The sequence below is a fragment of the Gobius niger genome, assembly GCF_951799975.1.
Source record: "Gobius niger genome assembly, chromosome: 5".
Taxonomy (NCBI): domain Eukaryota; kingdom Metazoa; phylum Chordata; class Actinopteri; order Gobiiformes; family Gobiidae; genus Gobius; species Gobius niger.
The window spans coordinates 38,037,081-38,061,965 of NC_136856.1; the positions used below are offsets into that span (position 1 = coordinate 38,037,081).

A 24,885-nucleotide genomic window follows, 5' to 3' on the forward strand; every position below is an offset into this window, starting at 1 on the left:
TCTGCAAACAAACCGGGGGGGAAAAAAAAGGCCTTGAATGTCATGAAAAACAAAAAAAATACAGAAAACAAGACGCTGCAGATGAACAGGGAAAAAGATTCAGGGCTGATCATTTGCTGTAGATTATTAAATGTGTTGTTTTCTGTCATTTTTGTGTTTCTATGTGTAAAAATGTACGCCATATTTTGCCAGACTTCTCTGTCATGAAACGTATCGGGAACTACGTATCGCCAAACTTTTTATAGAAAAAAAGAATACAAATGTTCCTCAGGGGTTGCAGGGGTTCCCAAACCTTTCAGGCCGCGACCCCCAAAATAACTCAACCAACAACTTGGGATCCTCTTCTGTAAATGTAATTACATAGATGTTTGGTTTAATTTCACTAAAATAAGTTGTTTTCAGTCAAAAAAAACATCAAATTCAATGTCAGAAATGTATACAAATATAATGTCAATATCCTACCCCCACAGTTTGGGAAGCTTTGGATGCGATGTGACACAAGGGGGTGCTATTCCGACTTTCTAAAGTGTAAATGTGAATCGACTTCCTTCAGAGTTACACTTCAGGTCCGACACCATGAGTGACATCCGCCCTTCAATCTGTCACCGAGCGACAGGTGAAGAAGGAAGTCATGGAGATTCTGCTTTAGACAGAACTTTATACATGTGAAATTATAACTGAATATTAAAAAAACATGGTCAATGCGAATTAAGGTTGAAATATGTATATATTTTAGGGATGCACCGATACCGATGCCAGGCTCGGGTATCGGGCCGATACAACATCCTTGTGCATACTTCTGCCGACACCACTTGGCGCAGCTCTCCGCTGAGTAGAGAAAATAACAACAAACTGGAGGATTGTTTAGTGTAAATCCAATATTCCACATAGAGCTGACTTTATTACAGACGACACTCCCGAAATCAGAGTCTGTGCTGGATTTAACCAGAGCTACATGCTGTTTGTGCTGCAGCGTTTACAAGATACAGGCTAATGTCGCTAACTAGCCGCTAACTCGCGGCTAACAGTTCTGCCGATTCTTACGCCGTTTTATGCCCAGGGGTTTATTCATCTGGAAAACTAACCCAGTGACTAAAAGGCCCTCAGAAAATCCAAATTAAAGACATACAGTATGTTTATATTGAGCAAAAATGAGCTGCAGCAAAACCATAAAAATGCTGTAGCTACTGGATAAATTCCTATAAACACACGAGAAAATCCACACAGAGCTGTAGTAAAGGCGAAAAGAGAGCCGTAATAAGTAACCATCTCAATACTATTATTAAAAAAAAATACAATAAAGCACAGGCATTGAGGAACTGTTCTGTCTATTATGGACAGTGTAATAAAAGATTTAAAATAAAATAAATAAATAACATGGCATCTTATCAATTCTGATATAACTTCTCTTAAAAGTGTCGCCTACTTTGCTTAAAGGGGCTAGATGCAAGTTTGCTATGTAATACTCACTACTGCCACCTCAGGTTATATGTGTAGCTGCAGCTTCTACATAAAGCACGTGCATGACGGCACTAGGACATTGCTGGAACATGTAGGGGGAGGAAAATACATTTTAACATTTTTAAGTCTGTTGAAGAAAATGCCTTCTACTCGTATCGGTATTCGGTATCAGCAAGTACTTAAATCAAAGTACTCGTACTCGTATCGGTTTTAGAAAAAGTGGTCTTGGTGCTTCCCTAATATATTTGGTCATGTGTGTCCCAGTTCCTCTGAGTCGTGGGTCATGGTGGACTGTGACAGATGTGGACAGGACTGTGGTAGATCTAATTTACTTTGGAGAAAATTGTTCCTATGGTAACCTCATGAGCTTCCTCTGAAACATCTGTCCACATCAGTCCTGCTGCACCACGACTCAGAGGAGCTGGGACAAATATGACTCTACTTTAGCTACAATCTACAAGGTTTTGGTTGAGAGTGATTATGCATAAATGCTTTTTCACACTTGCTCGTTTCTAAGAAATACTTGAATTTCAATCTCCATGACTTCCTTCTTCACCCGACAAACTGAAGAGCAATGAGGCCTCAGCCTTTTTACTGAAAACCAAGAACACAATGTATTTAGCGTCATGTGACTGTCACTCATGGTGTCTGCCTTAAAGGGATATTTCAGGATTTTTGACATAGGGCCTCATTTCCTAGTTATCCAGAGTGTTGCTGATTTTCTGGAGATATTTTTTTTTGTAATTCAAGCAGTTCTTATATTTGAAGAGTTGCGTGGTGCTAGGCTAATGCAAGGCTAGCGCATTTCAATGGTATCAGCTAGCCTGCATTAAAAACAGTCTGACCCGCTCCACAGAGCACCTGAGGCAAATCACTTATAACACCAGACTAACCATATAAATGTCTGTGTCCATAGAGTCATTTGAACCATTTTGCATTTAAAATACCTTATATTTGAGCAGCATCAGCTTCGTGGTTGTATAAGCTACGCAGCGGCGGAGTGATCTGCTAGAAAATAGTCCCTCAAAATGCGATCATTCATGTAATGCAAGGTCAGTTATATTCCAAAAATTACTCTATTGAGACATTTATATGGTTTATATGGTTTTTAATGCAAGCTAACTGATACCATAGAAATGCGCTAGCCAAACACTAGCCTAGCACCACGAAACTCTTCAAATATAAGAACTGCATGAATTACAAAAAAAAATATCTCCAGGTACCAGCAACACTCTGGATAACTAGGAATGTCAAAAATCCTGAAATATCCCTTTAAGTCTAAATCTGAAGAAAGTCAGTTCACATGTACAATCAGAAGGTTGGGCTCCCTTTAATCCAAATGCCCGGACCACCCAGGAGCCCCATCAGGAGGCTTTAGAGCTCTAAGAGGTTAAAGATAGTTTTGTTAAATCCTGATTTGGTGCTGATTGGTTTAAACAAGAGCCAGACTTTTAAAACACTTCTGCCGTTCACGTTTTTCAGACTGATTTATATTTCATTTTGGATATTCAGCTTTCATTTGGGGTAAAATATGGCCGTTTGTTGAAATAAAAAATGCGTGATACTTGGTGCATCGTCCCTGCCCCAAAATGACCACAATATCAGAGAGCGACAAAATGTAAATAATGTTCAGAGCCAGGTGAGAGGGCGAGTGAGCGCTGTGATCTGTATGCAAAAAGCATCATTTCAAAAGGAAAACGGAGGTCCGAGACACAACCGACTTATGAGTAAAAATCCTTTATCATCGAGGGACACCGACGTGTTTGGACCGATGAGGTCTTCATCAGGGCGGACAGTGAGAGACCAATCATCACTGGCAGAAAAAATCAGCCCGGGATTTTTGAGTCAAGACCGGCCCTCTAAAAAACAACAAAACAGTCATATTTAATACAATAGTCAAGGTGATGAGCAAAACAATAAGCCCTTTTCTTGAACTAAAACAGTATAAGCTACGAATCGAGGACAATAGTTGTATCTTGTTTCTGCCGAATTCAAGCCAACACCTCATAGCACTCACTTTAATCTTGTCAATTACAATTTGATGGAACTTTTGGAAAATTACTAAAACAATCTTCAAATGTGCGTTCCGTTAATGAAGTTCCTCTCGCGACTGCAACACAAATAAACTTTTCAGAACCAACCAAATGATCCCACTGTAGATTTAGTGAATGAAACGGTAAAACTCAACACGGAGTTACAGAAGTGTGGAGTGAGAATAGAAGCCCCAAAAAGGCCAAACATTGTAAATCCTTTCAATGGAAACTAGAAGATTTACAAACTGCACTGACGACGAGGGGCAAGACGGATTCACCTGACAACTCCCAGCATGCACTTCTTTGCAAGCATTTGTCTAAAATGTCTAAAATATAGGAGGTCAGCCCTGGAGCCTTGACATTAAGCATATTTTCATATTGAAGCATATTTCACATATTGCCCTTATACCCAAAACCTAACATAAAACAGCGGACCAAAAATAACAACAAACACAAAAACTCCAGAAATAGAATCCCTACTGGCTTGCTCAGAGGGATTTTGGATCTTTAGTTTTTGGATTAACTAGTTATTGGTGAAAACATTTCTCCTTTTTTCTGTGGTTCAAAGCTCGATAAATGTGTCAGATCTGTAAAAATCTTCCAAATGTGGTTGAACGGGAGCCTGTAGGAGCGACTAACGTGGAGATAAATGTAGATCAGATGTTAGTCCCGAGCAGCATGTTTTCAGAGGTCGGGGAAACTCCTCTGAAAGGGTGCAGCGCCCCCTGGGATTGTCCTGTTTTGGAGCGTGGTGTCCTGCACTGGTCAGCTCTTGGTTGTCCTTCATCTTGGTCACTTCCTGTCGGAGTGTAATAAGGAAGAGAAACAATGAGCATCACAAAAATGGTCAAACTAAAGAAAGCTGGGCAAAACTTTTAGAAAATGAAATATAATTGTGTTAACTTTGTTTTAGCATAAATGTTGTCTAATGTGTCATCTGCCCTTTATAGGCTCTCACAGGTCAAACTCAAACCTTTTGAACTTCCCCATCATGAGGTAAACACTGTTCAAGAGAAAGAGATTTAGCTACTACCGGTCCCGCTGGGACGCGGGTCGGCACTCGCTCAAACGTAATTGTGTTATCACGACCAAAACAAAAGCACATGCCCCCCCCCCCCCCACTCCCCCACCTTGTTTGTGCCACAGTGACTGACCCAGGAGGTACTCAGTTACTTTTACTCTAATAATTAACCCAAGTAGTAGTGGTCAGCAAATTCACTCCTTTTCCTGTTGAAAATATTTGTTGTCTGTTTTTATTATGCTGCTCAAATAAACTAATAAACTAAACTTGTGAAGCTGCACCTTATTTTCCTAACATTTATTTAAACTGATTTTTTAATACAAACAATGAAAGAGGAAAAAACCACTAAATTAAAATGTCACTTGTGTTTTAAACCATTACAAATTGTTGCATCACATTTCCTCAGACAAATTTATCGGCACATTTCACAACTTGTCACCGTCACTGTCACAGAAATGAGAAATGCTTTAGAATTCCTCATTTCCGGAAGAACATGTTGGGTCACTTTGTGCATGCGCAGCTCGCCTCAAACAAGTGTGAACGGCCAGAAGTTGGGACATGGCTGGGACGAGAGCAAAAGCATCTGTTTATCATATTGGGTCACGCTAAGGCCTTACCAGCTCTCTAGTGCAGTCATGATTCATAATAAATAAATAGGCAACTTGCTCATTCGCTGATGCTAGCATGGCTAATGCTAACGCAGCTTATGCTAATGCTGCTAACGCTAACACAGCTAACGCTAACACAGCCAACGCTAACGTGGCTAATGGTAACGTGGGTAATGCTAATGCAGCTAATGCAGCTAATGCAGCTAATGCAGCTAATGCAGCTAATGCAGCTAATGCAGCTAATGCTAACGTCCACAGCAGCTTATAAATCCTCTCACTGAGGAGGGTCTGCTCATTATTGTTTGGAAAGACGTACCTGAGCAGCGTCAGAATCGAGTCTAACAGCTGTAATCGGGAGCAGGAACGTTTGAGAAACACTGGAGTAAATCCTCAACAGCCAAAAAACAAACAGGAGGCATTAATGCTGCGTTTATGCGACTGGTAACTGGGACCTTCGGTGTATAGAGTTCGGGAAATTCTACAGTTACCATGGAGATCCGCCATCTTTGCAGCTGTTAGCATGCATTTCCATTGACTAACATTAGCTAGTATCGGTATAAAAAGTGGACAAAATAGCCGTGGAACAACTCCGTTAGCTGCTGAGTTACAGCTGGTAAATACATCTAATGCACCATAGTGCACAATAACTCCAGTATTTTAACTTTTAAAATCTCCATTAGTTTACAATTGCTGCTAATCCCATAATGCTTAGCGATATGACATCACATTCCCGAACTCTATACAACAGTTAGCTAATAACATGCCAACGTTTCTCCAGTAGATATAATTATAAACGTACTAAATGACATTATACTGAAGTAACATCACATCACTGATGCTGAGGCTCCAAATATTCAGGCCTGACGATATTTAAAGGTTTGTCTTGAAGAAAGACTCATTTAGCATCTATGCTCACGTGTTGCTGCTGTTTTTCGTTGCATTCTTCGGCTTCTTTGTGATGGTCTTTCAAACGGAGCGACGGTTGCAGTGTTTAATGGAAGCCTGTGACACCAAAGCAAACACTGGACGCTGAGTTTTATGATGATTTCTTTGAACCTTGGTCTGCTGAATGTAAAATTTAGAGGATAATTCCGTTGCTGAAAGTTATCCAAACACGGAAATCCACGGAAAGTTAAACAATGCTTGTGTCAGTTATACCGACTGCTTCACATTTGGTAGACAGCGTATTGGGCAGCAGCTCCTCTTACTTATTGATTATGCTGATATTGTTTACCACACATCCAGAGCTATGTCTCTCAAAGCTCTCGATCTCTCATTGAATTCCATATTTGCTTTAAGGTATCCATTTATGACACGTCACTGCACGCTCTATGACATATTGAACTTGCTCCTACCTAAAGAAAGAAGAGTGTATCACTGGTATATGTTTATTTTCAATTGTATTCATTATCTTCAACAATCCCTTGTCAGACACACATCAGCCTGTCCCACACGACTCTTACATCCATTTTTTGCCACCCCAAGAATTCACCGGGAAATTGGGCAGAGAGCATTTTGTCATAAAGCACCCACGGACTAGAATAACCTTCTATCTTTACATTTATGTAGACAGGCACTATTTTCACATTAAAGACACCATGTACAAGTTTTTAATCTCTGCTTGTAATGATGCAAATCGTAGGCTCATTAGAATGCTGTAATGTCATGTTAACAGCTAACGCGGCTTATGCTAATGCAGCTAACACGACGAACACTCACAGCTAATGCTAACGTGGCTAACGCGGCTACCACGGCTAACACTAACACAGCTAATGCTAACATGGCTAATGCGACTAATAGCAACGTGGCTAATGCTAATGCAGCTAATGCTAATGAGGCTAATGCTAACGTCCACAGCAGCTTACAAATCCTCTCACTGAGGAGGGTCTGCTCATTATTGTTAGGAAAGACTTACCTGTTAGAGCAGAGTCTCTTACGTCATTTATTGTATAATTTGGGGAGGTGGTGGATCTTATGGGGGAGCATACTGTGAATGTTTTTTTTTTGTTGAGTTTGTTTCTGCGCTGTCTTTCTTTTTACATGTGTTGTGTTGTCGTGTATTGCCATGTCTTGTTATTTTCTATCAATGATTGAAAGGGCCCCCTTGAAAATAAGACATATGAATGAATGAATAAATGGCGTGTCCATCGGCGTTTCCAGCGGCGTTTCCATCGGCGTGTCCTGCGGCGTTCGTTCCTAACGTTTACGGACAGTTAGCGAGTCGACGAGTCCGGGGAAATTGTCAGAGTCCGTTAGCATTAGCTTTAGCTCAATGTGTTTTTCCTATAGCTGTTAGCATTAGACTCTTCATGGAGATTTGACTTTAGATACAAGTGAGTGTTCAAAGGCTAAATCAGTGGTCCCAGGTTTGATTCCCACCTTTCTGTGGAGTTATTTTTACAACTAAAACATGTCCTATAGGTCTTCTCCTTGGGGCCAGGATTCTTTAACTCTTAACCCCCATTTTTTCCAGTTTTACCCAAATCTAAAATCTTGACTAAAAAGTACTGAGAAAATTCAAAATAAAGAGATAGAGCATGACCATATTGAGCGAAAATGAGCTGCAGCAAAACCATCAAATATAAGTAACATTTCAATGCTATTGTTGAATAAAAATAGATAAATGAATAAAGCACAGGCATTGGGGAGCTTTTGGACATGAGCTGTTGTGTCTTTGATGTATTGAATGAAAAAAATAAATAATGACTTTGTTCAATTCTGATATAACTTCTCTTAAAAGTGTAGCCTACTTTACTGAAGGAAATGTAAATGAGTAAATGAACTAATTCCCCACTAATCTGCAGTGAAAAAGTCAGTCTATAAACTGTCTATTCACTTCAAAAGTCTGTTGAAGAAAATGCCTTGTACTTAAATCAAAGTACTCGTACTCGTATCAGTTTTAGATAAAGTGGTATCTCTGCCTCCCTAACCCCAATCTAAAAGTGCCTCGACTGGAGCTTATAGCCAATAGGCCAGTGTGACGTCTCATTTGAAAGCTAAGACCTAGAAAACCCATCGTAACTTTTTTTTACTTCTAACTTTTCATCACATTTTTGTCGCTCGTTCATGACATTCTTGTTGCTTTTTTGACGCTTTTTAATTGTGTCATTGTTGCTTTTCCAGCACATTTAGTTGCCACTTTTTGCTTTTAGATTTGGGTAAAGCCAAGCTGTACAAAATGTACTCGGTTCAGAGGTTAACTGTATTTTATGCTCGCTCGCTCGCTGTTCCAACTGGGCGGCTTTTATACCCACACACCAAACTAAATCTTCAGAGCAAATCACAATGGCCGATTAAAAATAACCTGTAGTACAACACATTAACCTGCAGAGGGCGCAACAAAGTTCAGATTTAAACCATTAAACACTGTACAAATAATGACCTTCAAGTGTATTATGAGACACCCATTTATTTAGTATATTAGTTAGAAAATAAACTGGGGATTAGTTACTCTTTAAGGTTGCCTTTTTATGAAAGTGAAAACTTCATAAATCAGAGTAGAAGTAGATATTAAAACCTTCAAAATGTTGTTCAGTCCGAGGCTGGAAAGTGAGAAGTCTGGAATTGAAAAGACCATATACCGAATAAATCACAGATTCAAGAAACATTGAATGTGTGAAATAATGAAATATGTCATTGTGAAGATTTGTTTTTGTTAGAAACCAAACTCGACCAAAATGGGAGGGAAAAAGAGAGCACTTGAGCCTGCAGCGTCTCGCCCTAATCGCCTTAATCTTTGCACACTTCATTCATGTACTTGAAACAGGAGAGTACAGGTTGTCAGCGTGCACATGAAGCTGGTGCACGTCAGGCTGGTGCACGTCAGGCTGGTGCACGTGGGAGTGTGTTATGTAACGGTGGGGGACTCACAGTTTCTCCGCGTCAGAAAGAAAGCACAAGATGGCCGCCGCCTGCAGACGCTAAAAACAGCTCTGCGCCGACACTTCCTCCTCACACTCTGCACTTACACATCTGTGACTGTACTCGAGTACTATCACTTACACATCTGTGACTGTACTCGAGTACTATCACTTACACATCTGTGACTGTACTCGAGTACTATCACTAACACATCTGCGACTGTACTCGAGTATCACTAACACATCTGTGACTGTACTCGAGTACTATCACTAACACATCTGTGACTGTACTCGAGTACTATCACTTACACATCTGTGACTGTACTCGAGTACTATCACTAACACATCTGCGACTGTACTCGAGTATCACTAACACATCTGTGACTGTACTCGAGTATCACTAACACATCTGTGACTGTACTCGAGTATCACTAACACATCTGTGACTGTACTCGAGTACTATCACTAACACATCTGTGACTGTACTCGAGTATCACTAACACATCTGCGACTGTACTCGAGTATCACTAACACATCTGTGACTGTACTCGAGTACTATCACTTACACATCTGTGACTGTACTCGAGTACTATCACTAACACATCTGCGACTGTACTCGAGTATCACTAACACATCTGCGACTGTACTCGAGTATCACTAACACATCTGTGACTGTACTCGAGTACTATCACTAACACATCTGTGACTGTACTCGAGTATCACTAACACATCTGCGACTGTACTCGAGTATCACTAACACATCTGTGACTGTACTCGAGTACTATCACTTACACATCTGTGACTGTACTCGAGTACTATCACTAACACATCTGCGACTGTACTCGAGTATCACTAACACATCTGCGACTGTACTCGAGTATCACTAACACATCTGTGACTGTACTCGAGTACTATCACTAACACATCTGTGACTGTACTCGAGTACTATCACTTACACATCTGCGACTGTACTCGAGTATCACTAACACATCTGCGACTGTACTCGAGTACTATCACTAACACATCTGTGACTGTACTCGAGTATCACTAACACATCTGCGACTGTACTCGAGTATCACTAACACATCTGCGACTGTACTCGAGTACTATCACTTACACATCTGTGACTGTACTCGAGTACTATCACTTACACATCTGCGACTGTACTCGAGTACTATCACTAACACATCTGTGACTGTACTCGAGTATCACTAACACATCTGTGACTGTACTTGAGTACTATCACTAACACATCTGTGACTGTACTCGAGTATCACTAACACATCTGTGACTGTACTCGAGTACTATCACTAACACATCTGTGACTGTACTCGAGTATCACTAACACATCTGCGACTGTACTCGAGTACTATCACTTACACATCTGTGACTGTACTCGAGTACTATCACTTACACATCTGCGACTGTACTCGAGTACTATCACTAACACATCTGTGACTGTACTCGAGTATCACTAACACATCTGTGACTGTACTCGAGTACTATCACTAACACATCTGCGACTGTACTCGAGTACTGTCACTTACACATCTGTGACTGTACTCGAGTACTATCACTTACACATCTGTGACTGTACTCGAGTATCACTAACACATCTGTGACTGTACTCGAGTATCACTAACACATCTGTGACTGTACTCGAGTATCACTAACACATCTGTGACTGTACTCGAGTATCACTTACACATCTGCGACTGTACTCGAGTATCACTAACACATCTGTGACTGTACTCGAGTACTATCACTAACACATCTGCGACTGTACTCGAGTACTGTCACTTACACATCTGTGACTGTACTTGAGTACTATCACTTACACATCTGCGACTGTACTCGAGTACTATCACTTACACATCTGTGACTGTACTTGAGTACTGTCACATACACATCTGTGACTGTACTTGAGTACTATCACTTACACATCTGCGACTGTACTTGAGTACTGTCACTTACACATCTGTGACTGTACTCGAGTATCACTTACACATCTGCGACTGTACTCGAGTATCACTTACACATCTGTGACTGTACTCGAGTATCACTAACACATTTGTGACTGTACTCGAGTACTATCACTAACACATCTGTGACTGTACTCGAGTATCACTAACACATCTGTGACTGTACTCGAGTACTATCACTTACACATCTGTGACTGTACTCGAGTATCACTAACACATCTGTGACTGTACTCGAGTACTATCACTAACACATCTGTGACTGTACTCGAGTATCACTAACACATCTGCGACTGTACTCGAGTATCACTAACACATCTGTGACTGTACTCGAGTACTATCACTTACACATCTGTGACTGTACTCGAGTACTATCACTAACACATCTGCGACTGTACTCGAGTATCACTAACACATCTGCGACTGTACTCGAGTATCACTAACACATCTGTGACTGTACTCGAGTACTATCACTAACACATCTGTGACTGTACTCGAGTATCACTAACACATCTGCGACTGTACTCGAGTATCACTAACACATCTGTGACTGTACTCGAGTACTATCACTTACACATCTGTGACTGTACTCGAGTACTATCACTAACACATCTGCGACTGTACTCGAGTATCACTAACACATCTGCGACTGTACTCGAGTATCACTAACACATCTGTGACTGTACTCGAGTACTATCACTAACACATCTGTGACTGTACTCGAGTATCACTAACACATTTGCGACTGTACTCGAGTATCACTAACACATCTGCGACTGTACTCGAGTACTATCACTAACACATCTGTGACTGTACTCGAGTATCACTAACACATCTGCGACTGTACTCGAGTATCACTAACACATCTGTGACTGTACTCGAGTACTATCACTTACACATCTGTGACTGTACTAGAGTACTATCACTAACACATCTGCGACTGTACTCGAGTATCACTAACACATCTGCGACTGTACTCGAGTATCACTAACACATCTGCGACTGTACTCGAGTACTATCACTTACACATCTGTGACTGTACTCGAGTACTATCACTTACACATCTGCGACTGTACTCGAGTACTATCACTAACACATCTGTGACTGTACTCGAGTATCACTAACACATCTGTGACTGTACTTGAGTACTATCACTAACACATCTGTGACTGTACTCGAGTATCACTAACACATCTGTGACTGTACTCGAGTACTATCACTAACACATCTGTGACTGTACTCGAGTATCACTAACACATCTGCGACTGTACTCGAGTACTATCACTAACACATCTGTGACTGTACTCGAGTACTATCACTAACACATCTGTGACTGTACTCGAGTATCACTAACACATCTGCGACTGTACTCGAGTACTATCACTTACACATCTGTGACTGTACTCGAGTACTATCACTTACACATCTGCGACTGTACTCGAGTACTATCACTAACACATCTGTGACTGTACTCGAGTATCACTAACACATCTGTGACTGTACTCGAGTACTATCACTAACACATCTGCGACTGTACTCGAGTACTGTCACTTACACATCTGTGACTGTACTCGAGTACTATCACTTACACATCTGTGACTGTACTCGAGTATCACTAACACATCTGTGACTGTACTCGAGTATCACTAACACATCTGTGACTGTACTCGAGTATCACTAACACATCTGTGACTGTACTCGAGTATCACTTACACATCTGCGACTGTACTCGAGTACTGTCACTTACACATCTGTGACTGTACTCGAGTATCACTAACACATCTGTGACTGTACTCGAGTACTATCACTAACACATCTGTGACTGTACTCGAGTATCACTAACACATCTGTGACTGTACTTGAGTACTACCACATACACATCTGTGACTGTACTCGAGTATCACTAACACATCTGTGACTGTACTCGAGTACTATCACTAACACATCTGCGACTGTACTCGAGTACTGTCACTTACACATCTGTGACTGTACTTGAGTACTATCACTTACACATCTGCGACTGTACTCGAGTACTATCACTTACACATCTGTGACTGTACTTGAGTACTGTCACATACACATCTGTGACTGTACTTGAGTACTATCACTTACACATCTGCGACTGTACTTGAGTACTGTCACTTACACATCTGTGACTGTACTCGAGTATCACTTACACATCTGCGACTGTACTCGAGTATCACTTACACATCTGTGACTGTACTCGAGTATCACTAACACATTTGTGACTGTACTCGAGTACTATCACTAACACATCTGTGACTGTACTCGAGTACTATCACTTACACATCTGTGACTGTACTCGAGTATCACTAACACATCTGTGACTGTACTCGAGTACTATCACTAACACATCTGTGACTGTACTCGAGTATCACTAACACATCTGCGACTGTACTCGAGTATCACTAACACATCTGTGACTGTACTCGAGTACTATCACTTACACATCTGTGACTGTACTCGAGTACTATCACTAACACATCTGCGACTGTACTCGAGTATCACTAACACATCTGCGACTGTACTCGAGTATCACTAACACATCTGTGACTGTACTCGAGTACTATCACTAACACATCTGTGACTGTACTCGAGTATCACTAACACATCTGCGACTGTACTCGAGTATCACTAACACATCTGTGACTGTACTCGAGTACTATCACTTACACATCTGTGACTGTACTCGAGTACTATCACTAACACATCTGCGACTGTACTCGAGTATCACTAACACATCTGCGACTGTACTCGAGTATCACTAACACATCTGTGACTGTACTCGAGTACTATCACTAACACATCTGTGACTGTACTCGAGTATCACTAACACATTTGCGACTGTACTCGAGTATCACTAACACATCTGCGACTGTACTCGAGTACTATCACTAACACATCTGTGACTGTACTCGAGTATCACTAACACATCTGCGACTGTACTCGAGTATCACTAACACATCTGTGACTGTACTCGAGTACTATCACTTACACATCTGTGACTGTACTAGAGTACTATCACTAACACATCTGCGACTGTACTCGAGTATCACTAACACATCTGCGACTGTACTCGAGTATCACTAACACATCTGCGACTGTACTCGAGTACTATCACTTACACATCTGTGACTGTACTCGAGTACTATCACTTACACATCTGCGACTGTACTCGAGTACTATCACTAACACATCTGTGACTGTACTCGAGTATCACTAACACATCTGTGACTGTACTTGAGTACTATCACTAACACATCTGTGACTGTACTCGAGTATCACTAACACATCTGTGACTGTACTCGAGTACTATCACTAACACATCTGTGACTGTACTCGAGTATCACTAACACATCTGCGACTGTACTCGAGTACTATCACTTACACATCTGTGACTGTACTCGAGTACTATCACTTACACATCTGCGACTGTACTCGAGTACTATCACTAACACATCTGTGACTGTACTCGAGTATCACTAACACATCTGTGACTGTACTCGAGTACTATCACTAACACATCTGCGACTGTACTCGAGTACTGTCACTTACACATCTGTGACTGTACTCGAGTACTATCACTTACACATCTGTGACTGTACTCGAGTATCACTAACACATCTGTGACTGTACTCGAGTATCACTAACACATCTGTGACTGTACTCGAGTATCACTAACACATCTGTGACTGTACTCGGGTATCACTTACACATCTGCGACTGTACTCGAGTACTGTCACTTACACATCTGTGACTGTACTCGAGTATCACTAACACATCTGTGACTGTACTCGAGTACTATCACTAACACATCTGTGACTGTACTCGAGTATCACTAACACATCTGTGACTGTACTTGAGTACTACCACATACACATCTGTGACTGTACTCGAGTATCACTAACACATCTGTGACTGTACTCGAGTACTATCACTAACACATCTGCGACTGTACTCGAGTACTGTCACTTACACATCTGTGACTGTACTTGAGTACTATCACTTACACATCTGCGACTGTACTCGAGTACTATCACTTACACATCTGTGACTGTACTTGAGTACTGTCACATACACATCTGTGACTGTACTTGAGTACTATCACTTACACATCTGCGACTGTACTTGAGTACTGTCACTTACACATCTGTGACTGTACTCGAGTATCACTTACACATCTGCGACTGTACTCGAGTACTATCACTTACACATCTGTGACTGTACTCGAGTATCACTAACACATTTGTGACTGTACTCGAGTACTATCACTAACACATCTGTGACTGTACTCGAGTACTATCACTTACACATCTGCGACTGTACTCGAGTATCACTAACACATCTGTGACTGTACTCGAGTACTATCACTTACACATCTGTGACTGTACTCGAGTATCACTAACACATCTGTGACTGTACTCGAGTACAATTACTTACACATCTGCGACTGTACTCGAGTACTATCACTAACACATCTGTGACTGTACTCGAGTACAATTACTTACACATCTGCGACTGTACTCGAGTACTATCACTTACACATCTGTGACTGTACTCGAGTACTATCACTTACACATCTGTGACTGTACTCGAGTATTATCACTTACACATCTGCGACTGTACTCGAGTACTATCACTTACACATCTGTGACTGTACTCGAGTACTATCACTAACACATCTGTGACTGTACTCGAGTACTATCACTTACACATCTGTGACTGTACTCGAGTACTATCACTAACACATCTGTGACTGTACTCGAGTACTATCACTTACACATCTGTGACTGTACTCGAGTACTATCACTAACACATCTGTGACTGTACTCGAGTATCACTAACACATCTGTGACTGTACTCGAGTATCACTAACACATCTGCGACTGTACTCGAGTACTATCACTTACACATCTGCGACTGTACTCGAGTACTATCACTTACACATCTGCGACTGTACTCGAGTATTATCACTACACACTTATAATCATTTCCACAACTGTACTTTTTCAAAATTTTGATTTTTTTTTTAAAGTTTTGGAACAGTTTGTAAAATGTCCTCCAGCATGGCTGTGTGGCTCCCTGGTCTTTCTTTCGCTCATTCATTCCCAAATACAGGCATGTTTGGTATCCACGTGTTGCACGAAAGGCTGTGACTGAGATGACGCTGTAATCCAAATATGGTCATTTCCTTTGCGGGAAACAGCAGTGGCTAAAGACGGGAGAAAATATACACGGGGCGCATGTGCAGACAAAGGGACTAAACTTTAGGGCCGTTTTCTCCAAATGAGAATTACATTTTTACAGATTTTTCCAATAAATAACTAGTTTATACGAAAACTAAAGATCCAAAAGCAAATCTTTGGAAAGAACATGACACAAAATAAAAGCTCGCATTTAAACGTGGCAGTAATTATTATTATTTGTATTCATATTTTATTTTGTCTGTGCAGTTAAATGGGCGGAGCCTGACCCACCTGAGCCAACGAGACGCTCTGCAGATCCTCGCTGCCGCGCAACACCCAATCACCATGCAGATCAAGAGCCAGAGGCGGGGCCAGAAGGCTGACCACACCTCCTCCTGGGAGCCCCTCCCCATGGGCCTGCAGCACCTGAACCTGCCGCGCTCATTTTACTCGCAGCTGCCAGTTCCTCCCGAGCACTGCGACCCGCGCTTCGCCTTCATGAGCAGCTCCCCCCGCGACACGCTGGAGCTCGGCCTGCAGGTGGCGACGCACTCTTTGTGTCTGTCTGAGCATGAAATAAAAAGAGAAGCAGCATTAAAATTTAAAGTTCACTAGCCGGTTCAATGTATTTTCCCATAGCTGTTAGCATTAGCTGGGCTTTTCAATATATTTTCCCCATAGCCGTTAGCATTAGCTTTTTCAATGTATTTTCCTATACATGCCATTCAGTCATGTGACTTTTGTTGTTATGGCGGCCATTTTGAATACTGAAGTAGAATTATGCAGTACTATAATGTAATAACTCAGGATATAGAAGAAAGGCAACTGATAGACAGTGGCATTTTTATGTACTCGTAATCATTGCTCAAGAAGATAACAGTAACAGGGAGCGCTTGTTTTTTTTCTGTTTACTTCTTGAGCAATGATAACAAGTACACAACAATGCCACCGTCTGTGCGTGATGTATTTTTCCTATAGCCATTTGCATTATTCTGCCCAATGTATTTTTCCTATAGCCGTTAGCATTAGCCTGTTGAATAGAATTTGGGAATATGATGTCATATCGCTAAGCATCATGGGATTAGCAGCTATTATAATGGAGATTTTACAAATTTAAATACTGGAGTTATTGATCACATTAAAACACTTGGACACCACAGTGAGTTAGATGTATTTACCAGCAAAAACTCAGTAGCTAACGGAGTTGTTCCACAGCTTTCTTTTCCACTTTTAATACTGTTTTTAGCTAATATTGTTTGTATGCTAGCAGCTGCAAATATGGTGGGTCTCCATGGTAACTGTGGATTTTCCCAAACTCTATATATTTTTTGTGTAGTCGTGACCATTAATGTATTTTTTCTATAGCCATTAGCATCATTCTGTTCAATGTATTTCCCCATAGTTGTTAGCATTAGCCCTTTACATGTATTTTTCTATAGCCATTAGCATTAGCTTTTTCAATGTATTTTTTTCCTATAGCTGATAGCATTATCCTTTACAATACATTTTTCCTAGAGCCATTAGCAGTAGCCCGTTCAACATATTTTCCTATAGCTGTTAGCATTAGCATGCTAAATGTATTTTTTCCTATAGCCGTTAGCATTAACCCCTTAAATGTATTTTCCTATAGTCGCTAGCATTAGCCTTTTTAATGTTTTTCCTATTGCCGTTAGCATTAGCCTTTAAAATGTACTTTTCCTAGAACTGTTAGCATTAGCCTGTTTAATGTATTTAGCGAAAGGCATTTCTATGATTTCTATTTTTCTCTGGTATGAGGGTGACGTCACTTTAAAGCCTTTTCATGTGTCCAGGACCCGGAGCTAAACCGTGGCCCCAAGGAACCGGGCTGCCTGGACTGCTGTGGCCCCCAGGAGGCGCCGGCGTTCACCAGCCAGGTACTACCACAGGGGGCGCTATAACACTGACACAGGGACGTTCTCGATAACAATGATGAAGCGATATTTTTACAAACCACTGGAAAATGACGTAAAAATGTGCTGCAAACCTTTGAATTTGCTTTGTCGCTCAAAAAGAAAATTTCCTGAACAGACGACAAAGCACATTATTATTATAGACAATATATTGGCCACCTCTAGAGGACACTATAACACCACCACCACCACAGGGGGCGCTGTAACAGGGGGATCCAAGCCTTCACACTGTCAGGCCACACCCATAAAACACTGACACATGAAACACTGAAGAACAGAAATATTAGGTTTGAAAACAGAAGAATAAATCCGATATGAAATAAAAATGAATGGAAACCCTGATCTAAAACTGGAGGTGAAGAGAAGGGAAACCGCGGTGTGGCGCCACAGTTCGAGGCTGTGCACAGTCTGCAGCAGATCCAGTCGTCTGCGCAGCTAGCGGTTAGCAGCGGTTTACGTTTGTTGTTGTTGGTTCTAGTTCTTATTTAGATGCGAACGACAGTGGCAAATATTATGTTCTCAATTTGCTCATAGTAAACTAACTGCTACAGATGTTATGTATTTACTAAACAGATGAGTGTGGTCTCTAGTTGTTAGCCAAGTAGCGGCTAATAACATGTGTTAGCATAGAAAAAATAGAGAAATTAGCTGCACATGATTTGGAGTAGTAGATGGGAAGTGGTCAGATCTTATTTTTATATAAATGATCAGATGATGTTCTAGTGCTCACTGCTCTCTCCGTTCCAGCCGGATGAGGACGACTTCCTGTTGGACGCTCCAATGGGATACCTCCCTCTGCACCACGAGCTGGACAGCGGTCTGGGCTGGACAGACGGCTCCGTCCACCAGGGGGAGCTGTCAGGGCTGGAGACTGAGGAGGGGGGAATGGACGAGTGTCTGCCCCGCCCCGGGCTCACTCCGGGCGGCTGCACCGGCCTGGGAGGCTCCCCCTCCTCCGAGTCCTTCATCTCCTCAGAGCTCAGGTGAGAATCACAGCAGCTCTTCGTCCTGTTTAGGTCAAGAGGAGAGTGGTCAAAGTGGAGATTTGTAGCTAGTTTTCACCATAACATCTTAGTTTTAACTGCGATGTTTATTCTCTGAAGTTTTGTCGCTTTGAGCTGGAGATTTATCCAGGAAGTAACTCCAACAGGGCTGTGATGCTCCGTGGTCTTTCCCACACTTATTCATTCACAAATACTGACATGTTTGGTATCCAGGTGTCGCACGAAAGGCTGTGACCGAGATGATGCTGTAATCCAAATATGGTCATTTCCTGTGTGGGAGACAGCAGCGGCTAAAGACAGGAGAAATATATGCATGTGCAGACAAAGTGACTAAACTTCAAGGCCGTTCCACTCTTTAACAACATCTCCACTTTTGAATAAACTAGTTATTCGTGAAAAAAATGTATGAAAAACCCTTGAAAATAGTGAGTCTGTAGAAAGGATGTTCTCGTTGCAATGTGAGAAAAATGCGTTTTGAGAAAATGGCCTTTGAAGATTTGGGATTTTTTTCTTATTTCCAAGTGAAAGTTTATATTAGACAAAACTGGCAAAAAACCTAGACATTGACAATATTGAGTTATGCTGCAGTGTCTCCCCTTTTAATAATTTGACGGAACATCTTTTACTTGGAGTATTATTTGAGCAGTAGTATCTGTCCTGTTACTGAGTGTAGCGTCTCTCGTCTGCCGCAGTGACTCGGGCTTCTACAGCGTGAGCACGGGGGAGTTCAGACACTTCCAGAGGCTCCTGGAGAAGAGGATGCGTCTGTACAACGCCCGGCTGCAGCTCCAGAATGAGCCCTGCGAGCGGCGGGAGCGGCGGGACAGCTGCCCCAAGAGCCACCTGCTGGAGGCCATACCCGAGAGCCTGCCCATACACCGGGGGAACCCTGACAGCCTGCCCCTCCACCGGGGGAACCCTGACAGCCTGCCCCTCCACCGGGGGAACCAGGAGAACCTGCCCCTCCACCGGGGGAACCAGGAGAACCTGCCCATCCACCGGCCGGGCCCTGAGAGCCTGCCTCCCTGCCCGCAGCACGGCCACGAGTCCGACCTGGAGCTGCCACAGAGGGGACTCTTCAGGTGAGACTTGTGGTACCAATATTTTTTCTGCAGCTCCCGGTCTGTCCATGATCCTGGTCTGATCCGTTCTCCTTCAGATGCCTTTTTTTCCTCATTGGCGTTGGTCGGCAGCAGGTGGCGTTGGTGGCGGTTGCCGTGGAAACAGTAGAGTTGAGGAATATTCTGTTGGAGCTCGGCCACTGCCTCGACAGTCACAGACTGAAGTTTGATTTGTTTGAGGAGCTCCTAATATCTAGATAATGTTCCACTGACACCAATACTGTAGGGAAGACCACTAGGGGGCGCTGGTACATCAAGCTAAACATCCGGATTACTTTGAAATAAGGAGATGATAGATACAGGGCATCTCTGGAATCGCCCATATATGGTCATGTTCGAAGCTGCCAGAGGGAAAACAAAGAAGAGAAAAAAAAGATTTTTTTTCGCTTTATTGTTGCTTGCGTGTGATAGATAAGTTTATAGTCCGCCAGAAAACGGATAAGAAGAGTGAAACATTGGTGCGAATACTAAAGTATGGTGAGATGTCTTCATCATTAACATATTACCGGCGGAGGTTTGTCACTGAATCTGAGCCAGAAAAAGCACAAACTGAACTGTATCTGATTTAGTCTTTAGCTCAAAGACACTTTTAAAGACAGGCTCATTCTGATCCAAAGTCACATCTCCAAAGTTCTGGACATTCATGAAGGATTTATCACGCTGAAAACATCTGGATGGCTCATCACTTGTGATTTTTGAGGCTATAGGAAAAATGCCAGATTTTTTCCTTTTTTTTGCACTTTATTAATCGCCGTAGGGGAATTTCTAACGCCATAAGTCACGCCACGTGCATTCTCATTGGACGATACTCCAAATGGAGCGAGCACCCCTCACCTACCCAAGAAATAATTCCAGCGTCTGCCCAGGTGTACTGTGTATTTCCCATTTTGATGTTTCTGCGCTTTGCCTAAACTTAAACTTAGTGTAATTTTGCATATTTTCTTTTGTAAGGCGCATTGAGTTTCCTTGTGTACAAAACAAAGTTGCCTTGACTAGCTTGTTTATTTGGCTTTATTAAGTTAATATTTTAGTTTTACAAAAGTTTATGGAACGATGTAGAGTGGGATCATGGAGCAACTGGGTTGGGAAATAGAAACATTAAGCAGGCTAACGGACTAGCCGACTTAACTGTCGTGAGGATCGAACGCCGCTTTCTGCTGTCTCTCTGTTTTTATGACGGAATGGAAGTTTATTTGTATAACACTTTTCACATAAATGATTATGAATATTATCTTCAGCTGTGGTGGGCTGTTTGGCTAAGTGCTAACCACTCTGCCGCTCTCCCCCGTCTCTCCCTCAGAGTGTCCTCGGTGCAGTTCAATAAATCCGACCGTCCGAGCCTGAACCGCCACAGCTCCAGCAGCGGCGCCCTCTTTAACCCCGCCCACTCTGTGATGTCACGCCTCAACGCGCCCGTCCTGTCCACCTGCAGCACCCCGTCCAGCCACCGGAGAGCGATGCTGCCCCACGGCCCGCCCCAGCCGCCGCCGCAGCCACTGAGGAGGAGCCGCACGCTGCACTACCGCCCCCCGCAGGTACGGCTCAAACACTGCAATGTCAAATAATGTATGACATTAGGCAATTCGAGAATACCTGGAACAAATATGAATCAGTACTTAGGTCACAACTTAATTCTAATGTAAGATTATAATAAAGACCAAACTCGCTCTTTACAATGTTTATTTTATGAAGTTTTGTTGCTAGCGGGCCAGAGATTACTTGGAAGTGTCTACGTTTTCCTCCGTGTTTATGCGGCATTCCACTTGATCTCGGAGGTCGGAATTTCCCCCTTCAACTGGAAAGCGCAGCAACTCCGTAGTTCTTACTCGGAAACTCGGGACAGAATCACCCGAGAGAAAGATCGTTTCAAGATGGCTGTGCCGACATGACATGCACCAAATGTTCAACAGACGGATTCCAACGCCGACAAACATGAGACACATGACATGCTCTGATGCTACACGAGAAAAATAATGTCTGTGACAATTGAGACAATTTCTATACCAAAAACTACTTTGTCCTAATGTAATCCGTGCAACAACCGCTAGCGGCTAACTGCGGCTAGCGCTAACAGGAGCTAACAGGAGCTTCACGTTTGTCTGAAAAACAAAATAATACCGTAGAAAATATTGCTCAGATTCTACTCTAGCTTGCTGTCGCCCCTTTTTGTACAATTTGAATCTGTCTGAAAATCCCTGCTCCCGGATTACTGCTGTAAAAGAAGGCTCTTACTTGAGTAAATATTTTGGCACTGATGTTTTTTCTCCTAACCATTTTCGTTTTACAGTAGTGTAAAAAAAAAAAAAAAGAAACTCCCCCTTTGCAATGTTTATTTTATGATGTTTTGTTGCTAGCGAGCTGCAGCAAATCTTTTAAACTCACAAAAAGTCACAAAACAAGGCCGCACGTTCAAACCTGGATCTGTCCTTTATTTAGATTTTTGCCATTCTTGTGGATCTAATGCCTATTATTATTCTGTCATAAAATGAAAACTTGCAATACATTTTTTGTCTATATTTTTGTTATATTTTTTGCTATATTTTTCTATAATCTACAGCAGAAGTTTCATCTTGATATCTCTACATTTATTTTTCTCTGTTATTCCCCTATTTAGCCTCCTCTCACTAAAATGCTGTTCTTTCTGCCCCGTAGGCCGAGTACCGACGCCGCGCCAGCCACCCGGCCTCGCCTTCCTACTACACCCTGCATCAGTGCCCTGCCGCGGCAGCCATGTTGGAACAGCATATGCACAATAATGACCACGGCAGCATGGCCGCCGGCCACTGCTGTGACCCCAACGCCAACTACGAACAGTACTGGAGAGAGCGCAGCGAGCACAGCCGCTCCATCCCCGACAACCTGGTGATGGAGAGAGAGAGGGAGCAACATCTGCTGAAGCAAAAGGAGATGGAGAGAGAGATGGAACGTCTGAACCAAATGGAACACGAGCGTCAGCGCCTCATGGAGAGGGAGAGGCAGAGGCTCAACCATCTGGAGCTGGAGCAGAAGTTGGAGGCTGAGCAGAGGCGTCTGAAGCAGTCGGAGGCCGAGCGGGAGAAGGAGAAACGGCAGAAAGAGCAGGAGCAAAAGGAGGAGAGAGAGAGACAGACGAAAGAGGAGAGTAAGGAACGTGAGCGGCGGGAACGAGAGGAGCGTGAGCGGCGCGAGAGAGAAGAACGTGAGCGGCGGGAAAGAGAGGAGCGCGAACGCCGCGAAAGAGAGGAGCGCGAGCGACGTGAGAGAGAAGAGCATGAGCGACGGGAAAGAGAGGAGCGCGAGCGGCGTGAGAGAGAAGAGCACGAGCGGCGGGAAAGAGAGGAGCACGAGCGGAGGGAGAACAACCGCCAGCGTTTCCGCAACAACAACAGCTCGTTTAGTCAGAGCGGAGAAGCCAACGACACGTGGCCCAAACCGGCGAGCCGCAGCCTGCAGCACTGCGGAGGCAGCAGAGGCGCCTACAGCACACTGGACGCTCCCCCTGGAGCGGCGTCGGGCTGCAGGGGCGTGTACGGAGCTGTGGGCGGAGCTGCCGGGCCCACGCCGCCCTCCAGAGGGACATATGGCCCTCTGGAGGGCGTTGCCTGGGACATGAAGAAAGCACAAATGGACACCTGTCCAAACGCGAAGCTGGCAGCGCGGCCCACGGCGGCGACTCGCGTGTCGCGCAGCCAGATGCTGAGGGACCGTGCGTCGCAGTTGGCTGACGAGCGCAGCGGCATGAGCACAGATGAGGAGACCAGCGCAGACATGCTGCTTGGCCGATACTGGAGCCGCACCGAGAGGAAGGAGCACTTCCTGTTGGCACGAGAGCTCCGGCAGCAGCAGCAGGCGCGCGGCGACCGCTCGTCCAGTCGCGAGCGCGAGCGAAACGCCGCGGAGCAGGACCCGCGGGCCAACACGGTGCTGGAGCTCAGCCACAGGAAGCTCACTCGCCTCAGGAACAGGAAGCTGTTGGACGACTGGACCACGGTGGAGGAGCTACTGACGCACGGCAGCCGCCTGGACGCGTACGAAGACGCGCTGAGCTGCCCCAGCGCACTGCTCACCGTCACCACCGTCTGAGCACGCCCACAATGCACTGCTGTCACACAAGGGCCACTCGGGGAAACTGTTTTTATAGAAACGCCAGGTCTGTCCCAGAGACACGTTACTGTACAGCACCTGCACCAAACCGCGGGCTCGCCGGCCCGCTAACGTCCGCTACGGTCCACAAAGGTCCACTAAGGTCCACTATGGTCCACTACGGTCCACCAGCCAGACTGACAGCCGCCTCTGTCCCGGCTGCGTCTCTGTCCACACTGCTCCTATAGCGACTCTGTAGTGGTCACACCATTTTGTCCTGTGTCCGAATGTCCAGAAGGGAAAAGTGGTGGGAGGGTCAGTGACGTTTTACTATTTCTAATTCAGTAAAAAATGTCATTCGGTCTAACTTAGCTTTTTGTACATTTTGAATAAATTGAATGTAAACTATATATTTTCAACTGATGTGAACGTAATCAGAAATCTTTAATAAACTCCACCTCATTTCAAACACTAAAAACAAAACAATTTCAGTTTTTGTCTGAAGACAATCTCATTGGTCGACACTGGACACAGATTTTTATACAAAAACAGTGAAACTCCTTGGAATTAGGTAGCCTTGGCTATCGCCGGACAAAAG

At 43.3% G+C, this 24,885-nt stretch overlaps 1 protein-coding gene across 1 annotated transcript in view; it reads left to right on the forward strand.

Annotated features, from left to right (window-relative positions):
* Positions 1-24,855, forward strand: part of LOC306962733 (uncharacterized protein) — a 25,467-nt gene extending 612 nt beyond the window's left edge. Inside the window, exons 2-7 of the mRNA XM_079555987.1 lie at positions 16,437-16,709; positions 17,981-18,064; positions 18,848-19,083; positions 19,797-20,186; positions 21,526-21,760; positions 22,878-24,855. Coding sequence (XP_079412113.1) covers positions 16,437-16,709; positions 17,981-18,064; positions 18,848-19,083; positions 19,797-20,186; positions 21,526-21,760; positions 22,878-24,287 — 2,628 coding nt within the window. The 3' untranslated portion in view covers positions 24,288-24,855. The remainder of the gene's footprint in view (positions 1-16,436; positions 16,710-17,980; positions 18,065-18,847; positions 19,084-19,796; positions 20,187-21,525; positions 21,761-22,877) is intronic.
* Positions 24,856-24,885: the final 30 nt, after the last annotated feature.